At 37.2% G+C, this 20795-nt stretch overlaps 1 protein-coding gene across 13 annotated transcripts in view; it reads right to left on the bottom strand.

Moving 5' to 3' along the window:
- The window catches only part of myo9aa (myosin IXAa), a 174418-nt gene that overhangs the window by 120551 nt on the left and 33072 nt on the right, over positions 1–20795 (bottom strand). For all 13 annotated transcript variants that reach the window (XM_084108435.1, XM_084108437.1, XM_084108430.1 and 10 more), the window contains exon 2: positions 13502–14419. In XM_084108435.1, coding sequence (XP_083964561.1) covers positions 13502–14344 — 843 coding nt within the window. In that variant the 5' untranslated portion in view covers positions 14345–14419. The remainder of the gene's footprint in view (positions 1–13501; positions 14420–20795) is intronic.

Here is a 20795-nt window from a genome sequence, read left to right as displayed (position 1 = left end):
ACTAAAAAAATGCATGCACTGAGACAAAAATGCATTTACCCACCTATCTAAATGTATGAAAGAATGTGAATAAGCCCTATTTCAAAAAACAGTGGAGTGTTCCTTTAAAGTCAGCATTACAACGGAAGTTGTGATAGTCTTTGCGATAGTCTGGAAGTTATTTTGATTAAAGATTACGAGGTGCATGAACTTAAAAGATGTGCACAGATAAATAATTTATAATGCTGCAATATTCCAAAAAAAAAGAGCCCATTTTGATTTAATAACTGTAATGACTATAAATGTGGTCGCCCACCCATGGCATGACACGGTCTGAAACTGTACATTTAGCTTTAGGGCTGCATTGCAGTTCTGCGCTATTGCTTGCTGAGAAACAGGTGGTGACCAGAAACACAGCCCACAGTAATCACACGGGGAGGGAAAGAAGCCCACATACTTTAGTAAAGCATCCCATTGAGCTCTGAGAAATGTGGGCAATCTGATTAGCTGTGACAGAGAGACAAACACAGGGATTCCCTCCGGAGTCCTGCTGAGAAGTACAGGTATCTGAACTCTGTGACCAGGATGGAAACATCTGACAGCAACCACCAATGCAAACAAAGCAATACGCAAATATTTAGCACTGTAAAAATTCTTCAAACATGACGATGAAGCATCACTACAAGTCACTGGTAAAGAATCTAGGGACAGAAATTGTTTAAAGTCTTTAATGCTCACCAAGACTGCGATTTAAAATAATGGTTTTCTATTTTAAATGTATTTTAAAATACAGTAGTTGACATTTGAAGTGGATCAAAACATTTCATCAAAGTTATACATGAATTTTGAACAATACCCGTTCTTGTCTTAGGACAACTTTGATTAACTTTTTTGATCCACTTCAAATGTTGACAACTGCATTTACTGCTGAATTTTCAGCATCATTTCTCCAGTCCTCGCTTGATCAACTTTGTAACAACTGTAAAAACAACGCGCAACTGTTTTCATTGTAGAAGTCTTTACTGTAACTTTTGAACAACGTGATGCATTAAAATTATTTAAAGTGACAAGGCAAAAATCCTTATGGTCCCAAAACCGGCTGTAAGATTATGCAAAATTTGATTTAATATTCTTTTCTTTTTTTTAACGTGAATTATGAGTAAAATGAAAAGTATTTCATTGCTCTCTGAATTCAGAATCTTAAATTCATTTTATTTTTTAATGCAAGACATACTAAACTACTGAGCATGTTTTAGTTTGCTGACTGGCTTAATATTTTTGTGGAAACTGTGATGCATGTTAATCAGGATTCCGTGTTCAAAAGAATAGCATTTATTTGAAATATATGTTTTTTTTTGTTACAATATAAATGCCTTTACTGTCACTTTTAAACAACTTAATGCATCCTTGCTGAACAAAACTATTAAAGTGACAATGCAAAAATAGTAATGGTCCCAAAACAGGCTTAATTTTATGTAAGATCTGATGTAAGATTATGCAAATTTTTATAAATATTAACTTTTTTATTTTAGTTTTGAGGTGAATTATGAGTAAAATGAAAAGTATTTTATTGCCCTCCAATACAGAATCTTATTTTTTTTGTATTTTTTTATTTATTTATGTAAAACATACTAAACTACTGAACATGTTTTATATGTTTTATGGTGGAATATGGAAACTGTACATGAAATGATTCACGCTTTGGGTGGATTCAGTCTTCGGTCTGGAATGGATCTGCATTTGCTGACCGCTGCTTTAGACTGTTGAACATCAAAACAACCTGAAGTAGGAGTAAAATACCCATGAAATGTAAGCCATAACTCACTAGACAAGTTTCTGACCAACACAAAGCCATTGCAGTCTCTTTAATGACAGTTGTGGACAGTTCAGAAGTCACACCAGTTACACCGCAGGCAACATTCCTCAGTGACAAGAGCTTTATTCTTAGCAGGACGGTAATGCTGATCCTCTTACTAACAGTGTGCTCCATATAGTCAGAGCCATAAATACACAGGAAGTCACGTGACACGTGTCACACAAGAGCTGGTTAAAGGTGACATGCATATTATCGAAACAGCATTTATTTTTATTTTTTTAGAATCTTAAAGCAAGTCCTAAGCAGACAAGACATTTTTCTGTCCTCAATGAAAGCAAAAATGCCATGTATGTACTGTAGTGGTCGTTTCCATTTCCACTTATCTTGGAAAATCTGATTTTCCTACTTGGAAAATGTTGCAATATAATTTAACTTGATGTCAAAACTTCCAACTTGAAAAAAAAAAATGATGAAATTATGATTTTGCACATGGTTTGTCTTAAAAGCATATTAAAAACACCACATAGATCATAAACAACATTAAAAACTGGATTTTCACCACAGGGGAAACATACTTAAAATATTAGTATTTTTATTTCACACACTTATTTCTTCACAAGACATTGACTAGGATTACATGCATAATGAGATTTAAGCAAAATTGCCAAATTAATTGATCAAATTGATGCGGCACAGAGTATTTTTTGGCTAAATTTTTATTCATGTTGCACGACATTTATAAACATTTTCCTAAATCTTTGTTGTGTTTATCTGACGAAAGTCATACACATCTGGGATGGCATGAGAGTGAGGAAATGCTAGGAGATTTTTCCATTTTCGGGTGGAGTATCCCTTTAAGGCAGCTGTTCTGTGTGGAGGAATAATGCGAGTGCATAACCTTCACAAACAACATGCATTATGTGCGAACGGACGAGAAGAACATCTGTGCCGGACCCAAAACCCTTCCCACTAACACACATCACCAGCTAAATTACAGAAACCGTACCGTACAGACTTCTCAAACTATAGCTATATGCAAACATTTGTGTCGTAACTTTTAATTTCGACATGTTGAAAAGGCTGGAATGTGGATGTGACCTCCCTAAATGGCATGAGTATAATTTACAAGTTCCTGTGGCTACAAAACAGCTGAAAATGAGACATTTTTTCAATCTTTTATCATCAACACTTGGAGATTTATATCTATACGACCAATATTAAGAAAACTAGTTCCATACCAGCCTTCAACAATATCTATACTATTAGTCATGCTGTCTTCACTACAAGACATGGTGTAAAGAGCTTGATTGATTTGTTTAAATAAGGCACAGCTGTAAGGAAAAGAAAGCCATTCATTGACATGGACAGTGTGTTTAACTGTGTAACGTTCAGCAATGCAATTCATGCACTGGTCTGAACATCTAGGCTGAAGTCAGTCAACAGTCAGGCCTTTTACAACAATAAACCATGCCAACAGCGAACGAGCTTAATGATTGGTAATCTTTGTCAGACCTACTACGAGCAACTCACGTTACAAAGGTCAGTGTTCGGTATAGGGACGGGCATTGTATTCAAATATTTGGGCTCATAAAAATCGAATTTTCGTTTATTTAAATGACTTTTAACGAAAAATATATATTTTTAATTCATCAAGTTGTCACCATTTCTGAACAAGCTTACAATTAAGCAATATACAAATCAAGCTTACGTTACATCTTAAGGTTTTCTTTTAGTTGAAAATGTGTACATAAATAAAAATATAAAAGAACAAAAGCATGAATGGGGGAATATGCTAATAAAGCACCAATTATTGTATAAAACGTACATATACTCTCATAACGAGAGCACTTAGCTGAGAGCACGGCATCAAGATGATCAAATTAATATGCACACACGTGCCTTATTCGTTTTTGTGCTCATAAACAGCAATACAGAGCGCACTGAAAAGGAATAGAAGATTGTCAACACACATTTCTTTCCTTTTTTTAAAAAATATAGTTAAATCATCCTATTTTTATAGTTAAAAATCCAATATTAATGACGCAAGACACTACAAAAACAGGGAGACATGATTCATGCACATGGATCTTTAGTGAATCCTTTGTGTAAAAAAGACATTTGTCATAATGTGGATGTATTGTCATACATAAAAAATATATATTTTTATGTCAGTGCCTTAGCTAACATACTTCACACACTTGGATTTGCAAATAAAAAGCATTGAGTTTCATTGAGAATCTCATAGCAATAATAACTATTTTACATTTTGGCGAATTTAATGGCTAACATTCATACGACCTCATTCATACGTTTTCGAATGATCTGCTTATTTTCAGGGGTGACATTGTAATATATACTTTTATGGGAGCAGAAATAGCACTATTTTTCTTTTTTTTCCTCGATTAAAGATAACACTGGACATAAATCCAGTGGGCCTCAACTTTACTCCCCTAATCATACAGCTTTATGAAGTTCACACAACATTGACTTTTTACATAAAAACGAAATGATCAAGATGCCGTTGGCTTTAAAACGTTCCAGAACATCTCTGTCAGGAATAATAAATACTAACATACAGTAAATCCCCCAAACTCTGCCGCCCCACCCAGTGCTAGCAGTAATTCACAATAATCCCAGTAGCGCATTAAGACTAATGACAGTGGGCATTAAAGATTCATTATAGTGTGCTGAGGAGGAACGGCCATGCTGTGACCTGGGCTGACTCTCATATGGCTCTAGCTGGAATGTTTCTGTTGGACTGAAAAACACCAAGCCTCACTTAGGCCTGGAAACGAACCCAATCAACCTGCCAAACTCCCAGAGACCCTTACCTCACACACACCATCACACGAATACCTTCAAAACCACCGAATCGCTGAAATAAACTACAGAGCTGAGCACTGTGCCAAGATTTCTGAGATTGTGAACACTTGACCGAAGGAAATGACGACAAAAGAAACATTTTAACTGCTTTTGAACAAATAACTGAGGAACCCTTTTCAAAAATGTACTATTGTGAAATCTGAAAAGAAACCCATCAAGTCTTTCAGGCGCTTTCAAACATATTTTGTACGATTGTTTTGATTTCGAACTGTTGGTGCTTGAATTGATTCAGGCAGTTAACTCAAATATTATGATTTGCTTCACAAAAAAGATCGTTCAGATTCATTCGCTGAATCATTCTGTAGGGTACATCATTACACCAGTAGACACGGGCTGGGCGATATGGCCCAAAAAAATTTTTTTTCATATCAGTCGATATCGATAATTATCACGATAAAGTTTAAAGGCAGATTTTTGCTCCTAAGTGAAAGTTGTAGAAACCAGAGCGTTAATTGTGGTTTTAAACTACTCTTTATTGTCAGAACATATCATGACAAAAACTCTTGCCAAACAGGAGAACATTTCACAAATCTGAGGTAGAACATTCAAACATTTGTCATTTTTCCTTAACAAAATAAATATCTTTATTGGACAATTAATTTCTTAGTTTCTGCATGTGCTAATTTTTATTTGGTAAAATGTAATATTCTGACTGTTTGAGTTTTATTAAAATTAACAATTGGTCATCCAGTATCATGCATTTAGATCATGATAACCACAGATGAAACCAGGCATAGTCTACAGAACCTCACTATCATGGCAAAATGTAACTTTATGGTTTCTATGGTATTTGTATGAAAAACAGCAGCCTAAATACATTATAACATACTGTAATTATATTCCATTAGTCCTTTAATACATTGTCTACATTAATAATATAATACAATTCAATATGTATATCCCACATTTCATGGTGCAGTTAATATTACTAGGCTAACGTTACAGTAAATCCATGGTAAATGATGGGAATCTGTAGACGGAAAAGCCTTCAGACTGTATCGCTGCGGACAGTGTTTCTCCTGTTTGTCAGCGCTGTTTCATCTGCCTTTAAACTGGTTTAAATCACTGAGACATTTGTGTTCCTCGCTGAACTCAAGCGCTTCTCACAGGATCTCGTGACTGAGACCGATCAGAGTAAATGCATCTGCTCTAGTGAGCTCGTGCTCGCGCTGCCGTTTGGACCATAGACAGTATAAGAAGTGGACAGAGCCATATCATTGGATCTCAATTGAGACAAGTGAAGCCCATTTTTAGCGATTTCTTAGCACTTCCTTTCCTGACGCGCAGACTCAAACCGAGCAAAGCGTTACACGGACCACGTGAGCAACCCGTCTGTCTTCTAGTAGCTTTGCCAAGAGAAATCTGAATCATTCCCTTCCGAATCTTGCAGAGACGGAGTGTGAGTAGGAGCTGTACATGATCTTGGAGCAGGAGCAACTTTTGCTAGGTATTCTGATTAATTATATTGTCATTTTGCCTCCACATCCCCCCGATTGCCCGCGAGCTTCTCCTCCCGTCCATACGGTAATCTCTCTACTGTGCGACAGAGAGTCGCGTGGTTATGACGCAATCGTTAGCCTACTTTTACAAAAACTGCTTCTACGGGGCCATAACATAAGCTACAAGGTAATGGAGCATTTTATACATTGTCGTGTTTCTTTAGAAATAAATAATGGACAAATGGAGTCTTCAAACGCCTCAGATGTAAAGTTATTCGCTGTCAAAGTGACGCCAAAATGAATGGGAGTCAATGGGATGCTAACTGCAGGTGAAGTTCTGCTACAAGATGGTGGCACGCGGCCGGCTTCAACTTCCGGTCGACTTCCTTCCCGCCTGGTTTGGACTTTGAGCCGAGCGGATAAATGGTCCGTGTGGCGCGCGGTTCAAATGAGTTTTGTTCCGCTTTTGCCGCATAAACATTATCGAACATTTATCGAACTCTTGATATCGTTTTATCGAGAAAAATTATATCGCGATAATTATCATTATCGTTTTATCGCCCAGCCCTACCAGTAGGTGGCAACAAGTTAATCTTAGAGTGTTATGAATATTTTTTTTCCATTCTCCCAAAATATTTATTCAAAATCTAAAACAAAACACAATGACAGCAGTAACTTAAAATACAGATACAGCAGCTTTCAATAACATCCATTTAATTAAATCACAACATACTTTATTAGGGATGATATGAACAATTTGGCCGAAGCTGATCACCGATATATTGGCCGATAAATACATTTTTATATAACTTTTGAGAGCCTGATTACAAAAACAAAAGTGTCACCATTAAAAGCAGTCAAGCACTTAAACATAAATCAAAGGTACAGGACAGTAGCCTAGTTTGAACCAGTGTAAGTTTTAAAATAAATGAAAATCTTTTGCCTTACAAATAAATAAAATATTATTATATTCATAGAAAATTCTCTTATTGGGTCTATTACGATAACTTAAAATTAAAATATATCGGCCTATACCGATATGGTGGCCGATATATTGTGCATTATAATTGCTCTGTTTCTCTCACTTCACCTCCCTTTTTTCATCGACTCTTGGAATCGACTCTTGGAATCGACTCTTTTTCATCGACTCTTGGAATCGACTCTTGGAATCTACTCTTGGAATCGACTCTTGGAATCGACTCTTGGAATCGACTCTTGGAATCGACTCTTGGAATCGACTCTTGGAATCGACTCTTGGAATCGACTCTTGGAATCGACTCTTGGAATCGACTCTTGGAATCGACTCTTGGAATCGACTCTTGGAATCGAAAAACATTACAGGCGACACAAAAATTCTGGAATCAAACTGCCCTTGCTAAAGTTGTGCAAAATGTCAATGTCAAACACAACAGCGGATATAGAGTGCCTCATAAAGGACCAACAGAGGCCCATTGTGTGGCTACAACTTAACATTTTTGGATAATGAGACTAAAGTCTTTGTTAACCGTTTGATGATTTACACCGTATCACTGCTATGACTAAAGATACCAGCAGCGCACACAACCCAAGCACTGAGTCAACAAGCCTTTAAATATGACAGCAGAAGGTTTATTGGATGAATAATCCTCACCACATATTAAGCCAACTCATAACACAGACTCCCAACTATCAACGCTACTGCTCTGGCAGAAATCCAGCATGAGATGAACCTTTGAAACTGATATTCTCACTCGAGCAGAAACTTTAAGCTTCAGAGAAGATTATACCAATACAAAAGCCTGCAAGAAAAAAAAAGTTGTGTAGGCCTACATGTTAAAGCTCATGCCTTGAACCACCAGGCTACAGTTCACTGCCATTTCCAAACTTCTTCCAGAACTTCTGTTGTAGGTTTTTAAAGGGGTGATGAACTGAGAAATAAAATTTTCCTTGAGCTTTAGACATATTAGAGGTCATCATACTATAAAGAATATCCTGTAAGTTTCAGAACTGAAAACTTCCTTGTTAGTCCAATAAAAGCTGTTATTGACACCAGGCACAGTGAACGACAGGCTTTTCAAAGTGGGGATTTATGACGGTCAAAGGGTATCAAACCCCGCCTCCGCAGAAGATGATCAACGCCTACTTCAACACTGCCTGTTTAGCCCCGCCCACCGATTCGCATATTACATGAAACTCATTATAATATGCAAAACTGTTCCAATCCAATCATAGCAGTGGGCGTTTCCTTCCAAGTCTTAAATGCGGCACGCCCATAAAAACCGAGCGTTTCAGGAGCTATGCTCAAAACAAGGGTAGAAAATAGCCTATTACTTATTCATTTTGATGTTTTTGAATGTAAAAACCAAGCTAACGTCATAAGTTGACCTCAAACAACAATATAATAAAAAATAAAAATAAGCCAGCTCATGACTCCTTTAAGAACAGTTTGTATCACATCAATCCGCTTGAAGGAATGTTAATAATATTCCTCATTTAAATAATTCCCCCCCAAAGCATATGCAAATTAAAGGGGCATGGCCTGGTTGAGTTAGTAATTAGAGTTTTAAAACTTGTGGTTATGACACGGGGCAGGACATTTCCCAAACACGCTGAAATAGCTTGACCAGTCGCAACACCCCGCTCCAGTCGACCAATCAGAACACAGTGTGCTTTTCAGAAGGAGGGGCTTCATAGAGACAGGAACTAAACAGCATGTTACTAACAGACTGGGAAGAGAGGTACAGCAACATTGTCAAATATGAGAAAAATTAAATGTTTTTTTGAACATTCAAGCATGAAAACCTATCCTATCCTACAAAATCAAGACTTTCAAACAGGTCCCCTTTAACATTTGTAAAAAATTAAGCTTCAAAATCAATGTACAGTTCAATCAAACATCCAGATATAGACTGTTTTTGTGGTGTTTGGCCATGCAACAGTTTCCGTCATGAAGTTAGTGTTCTGGGTGGTTGCCAGGGTGTTGCCATGCGGTTGCTTGGGCGTTTTAGGTTTTTAAGGTAATCTCGCCTTAAGATATGGCTCAGGTTCTCCTCCTTCAGTATAAATCTATGGGATTTTGGGGAAAAAAAAAGCCTGGTAGCTTAAGGGGAGACACGACAGGCAAAAACATTTTGAGATTTTGGGCTATTTGTCTTCAATAACATGTCTTCTTTCAGACTTGAGGTCTTTATTTTACTACACTTTGTCTATTTGCATCTGTAGATTTCTCCTAAATTCAACAAAAGTTGGCGTTGTAAATCAACATGCCGCTCCGCGATCGCTGTCTCACATACACCGTTGGAAAGCTCTCTCTCTCCTGTACAATGCTGTCGGATCCAAATATGGTCATTTCCTTTTTTATTATCAGCAACCAATCATGAAAGTACAATGGGGCATTTAACTCTAAAAGCGAAATCTCATTGGCTGATCTCGATCGTCTATTTGTGTGTGTTTTTGACTGGGGTTCTGTTCAGTTGAAGGCCATAAATGCTGTGTTATAAGTGGTTTGTATTGTCGTTGCTAATGATTTGATAAGATATTGTGTCTGTAAATAGTTGTTTCCACTAAAAAAGTATGAATTTTTACAATACAAATCTTTAAAGGTCGTTTTCTCAAACTGTTTTTGTTTTTTGTTTTTTTACTCTGAGCCAGAAATCTCCACTTCAGAAGCACTTTTACATACACCAAACTTTACAGTTGTATTCCTATCTATATTCTTAAAGTTTTTACAGAGGGGTTTGTTCATATATCATTCAGATTCTGATTTATACAACATTTTATACCTAAAAATGGGGCGAAAATGGATTTTTGAATGGCTGTTGACAGTTTTTTATGATTAATGGAGTGATAAAATCCCTTCTGTAAAAACCTTTGACTCTAATGTGTCAACAAAATGAAACCGTAATTTTGAATCTGGCTTTATCCAATGTTCAGATTTATCTTCTGGAAATATATGCAAATTAGCACATATTTAATGAGATAATACCTAATTTGCATATTTAAACATGCATATTCAAAAAACTTGTAATACAAAAGATATTTGTCTTAATGATGGGGGGGGGGGGGGGGGGGTTGTAGTTTTTTTCCCCTTAAAACAGTAATACATCTCCTTAACAAGTCGCATGTTTTTTGTTGGACAAAAGTTAGACACCTCAAACTAATCCAGCACTAAGGGCAAATTCTCATTAATGCTACACATTTGTACACCAGGCTTAACTCACTTGGCCTTAAAGAGCTTTGAGCACAAAGTGTGTGTGTGTATAAACTGTGACAGATGTGTCACCTCCATGCGAGTAAAGAGGAAGAGACGTCTGTGTGCTCGGCCACTCCACACGCTCCGCATTAATCAGTAATGAGCAGATACACAATCTCACTCTGCAAACAATTAAAGCCCGTCCTCTACACTCAAGAGCCATTCAATTGTGCCAGATGGTTGGACATTAACCCATGTGCTTAAACATTAGCCTTTTTGTAATTCAAAAAGTCAGAGATTATACTGGGATTATTAGTTTGAAATAAGAAAAGAATCCATACTAGAAGTTTCTGCACATTGTAGGCGTCTCGCTAATCTGGCACAACCAGTTTAGTTCATCGCACTCTACACTAACAAGGCTAAAATAGGCGAGTTAAATATGGGAGATATTGCGTATAGGAAGGCCTGCCTGAAGGAATCAACTGAGAATCACTCTTTTAATGGACTGGTGGCAATATATGACACGCAAAACTATCATATAGCTTCAGAAGTCTTGGAATAGAAAACATGAGTTGTCTGGAATGTTATGGTGTTTTTTTTACTAGTCACTCAATATGTAAACAAAACCTCTGACATTCTGCTAAACATTTTCTTGTACGTTCCACAGAAGAATATTGAATATTGATGACATGATATAATTTCATATAATAAAATGATAATTTTTTTTTTATACAATGTGTTAGACACAATATACAGTCTTGTGAGTAAACTTCAGTGGGACATTAATTGTAACCAGGGGATGAATCGAAAATGAAAATTCTGGGCCGAATCTAAATAAATTAATAACAAATGAATCAAACTTGTTTAATATTCAACACTCAAATAGCAAAAATCGAGTTTAGTACAAATGTTTAAATTGCACATAAGGCAGTTTTTATTTCAACCTTTTTAATAACAGAATTGTTTGTTCTCCAAAAATTAGATAATAATATTGAGTGAATGCTCTCGGCATATAGTATACGCCCATCAAACTAAATCACTAAATCCCAGTCTCAACCCATTCAGAAATGTCGGTACTTGGGTAGAAACAAAAACTTTAGACGGACTTAGAGGCTTTTGCATCTGAAGTCTTCAAATATACTTATTCATTGCACATTAGTGTCTCAAAATGCTGGCAACACAAAACCATAAGATCAATAGAAAAAAATTAAGCTTCAAAAAACAATAGATCACGAGTGGCAAGTTGCATTGACTTTATCATGGCCTTTTATGGTGCGGGTAAGCTTTAATAAATGCATGCAAACGGCTTTAAAAACTCCAGTGACAAAATACCCTTCCGGTAAACTACACACAGAAAAGAACTAGTCTAACCACAGTAACTTTGATAATGTTTGTAAAACAAGATCATGTGCTTCTTGGTGACAAAAGCTGAGTGGAATTACTGGCATCACTGGAATCTAGAAGCTTTAAAACACGTTCTTTCGCCCACATTATGACCGTAACATTGTATCGCATGACCGAGCGTATGCCTTTCTAAACTATCATCGCTCAAAGGCTTATCTAGATCACAAAACACACGAAACTCGAAGCATATCAAAGAATGTGACAATTGCACACAATAACTTGGTCTATTGAAGGTGTGATGTTGAGCATTTCAAAGAGCGGATGACCATCAGACCTCACACGTCATGCCTCAGGATCCAAAGACTGTTCATTCTGAAACTGAAAATGCTGCATGGAGACCCAAAGTCACAACCAATCAGAACACATTTACTGTTAAATATACAAATACCAAGCGTGACTGGAATAGCAACCAAGCAACCATCAAAATGTCTAGTCACATGTCGCAGTGATTTAGGTCCAGAGTCAGAAATCAACTTTTTCCATTAATGGCCAATATTTGTGCCATGGAATTGATTTCCAGGCACCTTCGTTAGGGCGATTTTTAGAATTACCTTATTAAATGTATCTGTGGCCGTGTTTCCATTACAGATCTGCGCAAAACTTTTGCAATATTTTCTAAATGTCAATAAAAAACGATTGCGAAATGACGCCGTTTCCATTGACTGATGTTATGCGACTAAAGCGTAATTTTTTCCTCTTGCGATAAGTCATTCCAAAAAATCATGGCAATGGATGTTGGTAGGTTTATGTATCGCAGTAGACTAGACATTACTTTTAAATCACTAGACATTATTTTTAAATCAAAGGAGCCGTAGGCGTTTTATCCAAACATTAATGGCAAGGAAAGACCCTTATACTTGAGAGTGGCAAATACGAGTAGCCTAGAAATCTAGACACACCCTAGCGGCAGCTAAATTTATTTTGCAGCCAGTGTGGTCTAGCAACTCTCTGTTGACTTTCGAGCTGGAAAAACCAAACTCAGGTCAGGCCAATCACATCGTGTATAGAGTAGGCGGGGCGGGCTTAACATAATGACGACAGAGTTGCAACGGTTCCCTGCTACTTGAAAACAAAGAATGGCTGCTGCTGCTGGCGAACAGCATTTTCTTTTCTTTGAGAAAAGAGCAAAGAACGGCACTTAAGTCATTTTAAAAAAAGGAAGATGTGTTCGGAGTTTTGCCGACTGGATACGGCAAAAGTTTAATATACCAACTAGCCTTCTTCATTGCTCTGATTGGTTGCAGCGCTATCCTATTGCATCCAGAGGGATTTTGAGAGACAGCCGTTTATCCCGCCCCTCGGATTGAGCCGTGCCAATGGTGAGTTGCCAGGCTAACATATGAGGTGTTTCTCCCTCATTTCTGCTTCAAATTGTGGAATTTCTTTGTTGTTTAGAATCCAGTATTGCCGTGATACCTTTTGTCTTTTATGATTTTATTACAGAACTCAGTCTCATCTTCTGTCCAAACACACCATGCCTTCTTTAAAGAATGATTGACTTTATGCGTACGTCAGGTGACCTGTAAATTGTCCTGCAATGGAATATTCCTTATTTGAATTGCCTGAAAAACCACCTCAAACCTTTTGCAAAATTTACGTGTTTCCATTGGGCGTATTTTCAATTCGCATTTTCAATTTAAAGGGTAATGGAAACGCGGCTTGTGTTGTCCCTCTATTAAATTTCCAACCCTGGTTAAGAACAGAATGTAAGGCTTATTAAAGATCAGCTCTAAGCACAAACCTATAAACCTTGACCTATAAACCAACAACAACCTTGTGATATTGTTAATTAATATAATCAGCTCTTACCTCCAGCACTGGTCCGGCACCCAGGATGATCTGCTCCACTCCGCTAGCAAAGCCTTTCTGACTGAGAGCCGTGAGGTGGTGGATCAAGAAGTTGGTGCTTTGGGTCTTTCCCGATCCACTCTCCCCAGAAATAACAATGCATTGATTCTGCTTGCTTTGCAGCATTGCATGATAGGCCACGTCCGCCACCGCATAGATGTGCGGCTCCAGCTTGCCCAGCTGGTGATTATCGTACATCTTAACGTATTTGGGATTATAGATAGGCAGGAACTTGAAGGGGTTGATGACTATGAGGATGCTTCCCACATACGTGTAAATCTTCTCCTGTTTGAAGCGACTGCGCAGGTTGTCCAACAGGGTTTTCTCGTTGAGATTCGGCAGGTTGCAGAGGTCATCGAAGTCCTTCGGCAAGGGCTGCGGCAGAAAGCCCCGCTCAACCATGCGCCGCCGCTCTTCCGTGACCTGCAACCACATCTGCAAGTTCCCGTAGTGGATCGAGCCGTCGAGGTTCTTCTCCCGAAGCAAGAAGCGGTAGTCCTCGCTGCTGAAACGGTTCTCCAAAGCCATGCGCGGCCACAGCATCATGCGCTGGACGGGACAGTCGGTGGGGTTGAGGATCCATTCTTCCCCACCGAACTCCTTGACTTCCGCTAGGACGTAGCATTTCGTCCGATCTAGCTGCAGCCGGTCGATGATCTGCTCGATGACCTCCGCGGCTGAAGTGATCTTGCGGGCGGTGACGGGGCAGTAGATGGTGCCCTCGGCGATGACCCCTGGGTAGATGCGCAGCGTGAACTCGGAGTCCTCAAAGCGTCGTCTCCCGCCAACATCATGAACACTCATATTGGAGGCGCAGTTTCCATCAGCACTCACTGTAGATCCTTCAAAAGGGCCCGATACTGCGTCAAGACATTACAACTGCAAGAAAAAGAAAATTAAAAGTAAATAAACCTTAAGTCGCACTGGTATATTTGTGGAAATAGCCAACAATACATTGTATGGGTCAAAATTATCGATTTTTCTTTTTAATGCCAAAAATCATTAGGATATTAAAGTAAAGATCATGTTCCATGAAGATATTTTGTAAATCTCCTACCGTAGATATATAAAACATTTATTTTTGTGAGTGAATGCAGCACAATCGCGAACAAAAATGGACAACTTTAAAGGAAATTCTCTCAAAGTTTACGGACCGCTTTGTCAATGGATATCAAACATGATTTCAAGAGTAAATATCTTGTACAATTACTGTTCATCTACTTTTCAAAATGTTGTCTCATGTAATATGCAAATTCAGACCTCATCCACCTTCTCAAAACACCTGAAAACCACAGTTGAACACTAATAACCAGTCACAAAGGCTTTTATCATCGCTCAAAGGCTTATCTAGATCACAAAGCACACGAAACTCGAAGCATATCAAAGAATGTGACAATTGCACACAAAAACTTGGTCTATTGAAGGTGTGATGTTGAGCATTTCAAAGAGCGGATGACCATCAGACCTCACACGTCATGCCTCAGGATCCAAAGACTGTTCATTCTGAAACTGAAAATGTTGCATGGAGACCCAAAGTCACAACCAATCAGAACACATTTACTGTTAAATATACAAATACCAAGCGTGACTGGAATAGCAACCAAGCAACCAACAAAATGTCTAGTCACATGTCGCAGTGGTTTAGGTCTAGAGTCAGAAATCAACTTTTCCATTAATGGGCAATTTTTTAGATTTTTCCAAAAAAATGACCCATGTGACTGGTTATTAGTGTTCAACTGGGGTTTTCAGTGGTTGATACCAATGTTTTGAGAAGGTGGATATGGTCTGAATTTGCATATTACATGAGACAACATTTTGAAAAGTAGATGAACAGTAATTGTACAAGACATTTACTCTTGAAATCATGTTTGACATCCATTGACAAAGCGGTCCGTAAACTTTGTAACTAACACTGCTGTATCTGTAACTATACTGGTATCGGCCAGTATTAGCATTTGAGATCAGTTTACCAATTTTTTTTTTTACAAAGATATTCAGAATTTATTTTTTTCTGAATCATATTTTTCTACTTAATGACTGGTTCTTTAATGTCAGGTCTGCGTATAAACTGGCATAATTTGGTGGATCTCTGAAGAGCAGCACTATTACAACACTGTGTTCAACAAGATATAACAGCATTTCAGGGATATTTAAATGATCAACTTTCATAACGGCCATGCATTCTCAAGTGAGAAACAGATTTCTCAAACTTTGCATAAATAGCATAACTACTACTAAAACACGACTAATAATAATAAACACATTTATAGTCTAATGATCATTTAAATCTCCAACAAACTGGTTATCAATCAAAATAAAACAAAAAGATGAATATTATTGCTACTGCTGAACACATTTCAATGTCTGGATATGCAGATATTGTGAATTCATAGACATTTTCTTTTAGCAGTAGTATACTAATTAAGTTACTAAACCAACTTATTATTTCACATAAATGAACAAACCAACAGTTAAATGATTAACTGCTGTTTTAAGAGATTAAAACAGACTGATTGACTATGAAGAATGGACAGATCCGTGTCTCGGGACACACTGGGTCACTATCTGCTCTCAAACAGAGCACAGAAAACCAGCCCGCTGCCAAAATCACCAGCTGCCACCTTCTCCAACAGACACACAATAACTTGATTCACAACCATCCACTTAATAATGCCTCCAAGGGTTGCTATTCATCACAGAAGCACTGTGTGTACTGAGGCAAAGAAAAAACACACCAATTACTTTGTTAAATTGCTGTAAACGTTACATAAATGTCGACGTTTAACATAAAACACCTGCCCAACAAACAAGTTAAAGGGGTGGTTGATTATGATTTCACTTTTCTAACTTTAGTTAGTGTGTAATGTTGCTGTTTGAGCTTAAACAACATCTGCAAAGTTACAACGCTCAAAGTTCAAAGCAAAGGGAGATATTTGCTTTTAAAGAAATTGCTTTTTAAGGACTACAACAAACGGCTGGTCGGGACTACACCACATTCCTCCCAGGTTAGTGACATCACCAACCCTAAAATTTACATAAACCCCGCCCCCAGAACACGATTTATAGATTATCAAGACAGAATATGCTAATCAATTACTAGAAGATAACTACACATCAGCTACATAAATACATCAACTAACCATTCAGAAATGTCCTGTTGCTTCTACATGTTGTCACTTCTTCTTGAGTCTCTCCATCATTGTCTGAATCCGGTTTGAACATAAAAGGCTAAAAGTTTTTGAAATTTTCAGTGTCTGTGTGAGGTAAAAGCACACAAGCTGTTGTAGCTCCACCCCCTGTGCCGGGAGCAGCAGCTCATTTGCATTTAAAGGGACAGACACAAAAACGGTGCGTTTTTGCTCACCCTCAAAAAGTGGCAATTTTAATATGTTATATAAAAATATCTGGGGGGTATTTTGAGCTAAAACTTCACATACACACTCTAGGGGAGATCAGAGACTTATTTTACATCTTGTGAAAAGGGTATTATACCACCCCTTTAATCTACACCCACAGACCTGCATTTGTTTGAAGCTAAACAAACCAAGACTCTACGTTCAGTCTTCACACAATCTGAGGGCACAGGCTATCTTTGAAACAACAACTCAAAGAGTAACAGCATTCGGGGGTTTCAATACAGGAGCCCGTTCAGGAGCAGGGCTTTATTTATTTGTGCTTGTGAGGTCAATGTGGCCCTTGTCCACTGGTGCCCGTCTCTCATCAGGAGTTAATGAGACCTCCTCTTGTGCGTCTGATATGTGGAGTCAAGCCAGCGCTCTCAGGTGCAGAGACGGGTCTCACTGAGGTCCTGTATAGCAATGTTACTGATACAACAGACACATTCATCTACACGGGAACATTTGCAGCGAGGGGCTGGTATTTAGACATCTTTTAAACATCAGGATTGTTTTAGAGCTTAACTGCTGTCCAAGACTTGTTCAAGTAGAATTTTTGGAGACCATTTGTGGAAAAATAGCTGTTAAGAAAATGAATACCAGACAAAGAGTGTCAAAACGAACAGATCCTATCATCCTGTAGCCGTCTATTTATGAACATCAGCATGCAACATTTTGCAAACTGTGCTGTATTAGTATATATAATCATGCATATTCTTTAAAGTGTATGTAAAACGGCATGCAAAATGCAAACGTTTCAAACAGTAACATCTTGTCACTTAGCCTCATTACATTGCATGTTTAATTCAGTGAGAAGTGACTCCAGCCATCATCATCCAGCACGTAAATCCTATTACTTGGCATTTGTAATCCTGTTTTCAAGATGTTAAATATCAAATGTTGATTTCAAGGGATGCATGATATGTTGGTATCATATTTCATATGCACACAGATATAAATACACATCCAAATTTACCATCTAATGTTAAAATGTGTGTTTTTATTCCTCTGGTGCTTTTCGCGTAGCAGTCAAAAAAGATTTTTTTATTTTTTTATTTAAATTAAATTAATGTACTATATTTTACTTTGATAATGCATTTTATTTTGTACTTTTAACAGATTTAATGGTACTAAATTATATTTATGCAGTGGATATAATCCATTTTTCACTTTTGAGCATAGACCTTTCCAACTTAAACTGGAGTAAATATTGAATGCTTTGGAGCACAGACTTAAGTTTGGTCTCTTTTTAAAGACGACACTTGGCAGATTATTGCTGAAGTAAAAAAAAACTTAAAGTTATAGAATTTTATGTTTATAGTTTATTTAGTATATTTATTTTCCAAAATACGTTTTATGCTAAAACTAGGAGAAAAACGAATTATTTTTGCTTTATATCTTAAAACATGAGCTTTCAGTAAGATTTTGTTTGGCCGCAGTACCAAAAGTTTCCACTAGATGAAATTCGTCTCCCATTCATTTCCAATACATACATTTTTTCATTCATACATGACAATTTTTTCAGGACCATTTAACATTTTCAAATCATGTGCGTGTGTGTGCTCACATAGCAAGGGCCAAAATCTCTACCAAGTTTTCGAACCATTCTTATGAAGTAACAAATTCTAAAAATAAAAATAAAATTCTGTCAAAAATGACAGAGGAGCACCAGAGGGTTGACCTCCGGTAACACTATTTCGATGGTCCACTTTAGACATTATACTAACTATAAGTAACTTTGCAACTACATTTCAACTTATTTTACTAACCTAAGCATAACAGTCTACTAATACTCTAATGACAGTAAGTTGACGTGTAGTTGCAAAGTTACTTATAGTTAGTAGAGTGGATCAAAATAAAGTGTAACCTAACTTTCTCTCTTTAAATACTTTGTTCAGTTCAAGAAAAATGTATGCAATTTTATATATTTTTTTTTTTAAAGAATTAAAAGAGCAGTTTCTTGTCTATCATTGTTTTGTTCAACTGGTTGAGATTGATATGGGATTTAGAAGGTAATTACTAATAAGTAATTTTAACTAACAGTATTTTTAAGAGAGTAATTAGTACAGTAATCTAATTACACTGTTGAAGTTAGTGCTAGTAATTAATTACTTTTTTAGAGTAACTTACCCAACACTGTTGCCAACAGAATGAAAGCCTATTAACAAAAGCCGCTTTTCCAGCATGGTTCGGTACGGTTAGCCAACTGGGCCGAGAAGTCCAGGAACAGGCCAGGAACGGTTTGTAATCGTAACAGGCTCAAGTGGAAACAGCAAGAACCGTTCCTTACCGTTCTCAGAGCCATTCGGCCCGACAGTGGAAAGCCGCTAAAGAATGCATCATTTTACAGTTAAATGGCCCTGGGATTAAAAATTGCAGTTTTAACGGGGACATTTTTGTCCTTAAGGTCCTGAGAGTAACTATTTTGTGTAGTTGGTGTAAAATAGATTTATGAAAGGAAATCAGGGTGAAATATAAAAATACACACATGGCACTAACAGGCAAAATTATCCCCCCCCCCCAAAAAAAATTATAAGATAAAAATGTCCTTAAGCACACACAAGGGTTAATAACACTACTAAAATACATCTAAAAACAAAATCCATCCTTCATGCTGCTAATCATGTTGTGATACCTTCATTTACTGATGTTGATGTTTCTGACGTCACAAACTACCTTGTAACCAATCAGATCAACGTGTGATCGTCAACCAGTGGATCTCTGAGCCTCTGTGAGTGAGTGGAGGCAGAGCTCATTTGCATATTCATAGAACCATGAATACTAAATGAGGCAAGTGTGTCGGGTTACATTCAAGATATTTTAAGGCATGAAGAATTTTTTACAAGGAAAAAAACATTTAAATATGTCATTTTGATGATCAAATATGAGTTTTAAGGGATAAAATTAATGACTATAGTGGGACTTTAAATCTATTAATTTCATTTTTATTTGTTTAGAGAATATAGCATAGAATTAGAATTGTAATATTGGCTATTATTTATCAGTGCATTCTAATAAAAACAGTATGCCATATAAAATAGTAAATATTATTAATTTTAATATAATAATACGGTAATTAACATAGTATTATATATCATACATGGTTGTAGCACGTTCATATCCAAAGACCAAATCCTACTTTGTGATTTTTGGATCACAAAATGCATACAGAAACAGTCATATCGACCTCAGTGCACTCTGTAACGCCTAACCAGATTGCATAGGGAGCCATAAGGAGAGTATTAGAGGTGCACTTTGCTGAGCTCTCGGAGGATTTGGGGACCAGATGGTCAGAAAACTACTTAAAGGATAGCAACAGATTTAGAGGAAGATTCTTCTCCTTGGTCCATACTGCACCTTATTTACCATATCAGCTCAAATCAACTATAATGGCTATAGCCTGAGGACATCAGGAACTTCACACTTTACAAAACTTGAAACAGTCAAAAAGAAACCACATATTTGAGAATTTTCCAGAAAGAAAAGGATATTCTTTTTTTTTTCCATACAAATACAGGTTGGGTCACATTGTAGACGTACCAGACATTACGAGGCTGACAAAACCTGGCAAAGTTGTTCTGAAATCTACCTTTAGCATCAGCAGGGCATTCTTGAACAAAAAAAACAACATGGTTTCGGCTTGTGATCAAGAGTGTGAATCTTTCAGAAGGAATTTGCACTCTCTTGTAACAATCTTTATCACATGTGAAACACTGAGGGCTTTCTGTAGCACGTTCTTGTGAATGCATAAGAGGTGATGTAGTTGTTGTGGACGAGTGTGGCTGGTAAAGCAGGAACCAAAGAAACTCTCTAGAGTTCTGTAGAAATATGAACGGCCTGCATTTAAACAAATTGAACAC

This window comes from Abramis brama (genome assembly GCF_963993115.1).
Source record: "Abramis brama genome assembly, chromosome: 3".
Taxonomy (NCBI): domain Eukaryota; kingdom Metazoa; phylum Chordata; class Actinopteri; order Cypriniformes; family Leuciscidae; genus Abramis; species Abramis brama.
Note: the sequence above shows the minus strand (reverse complement) of the source record. Positions and strands in the feature narration are given on the sequence as shown.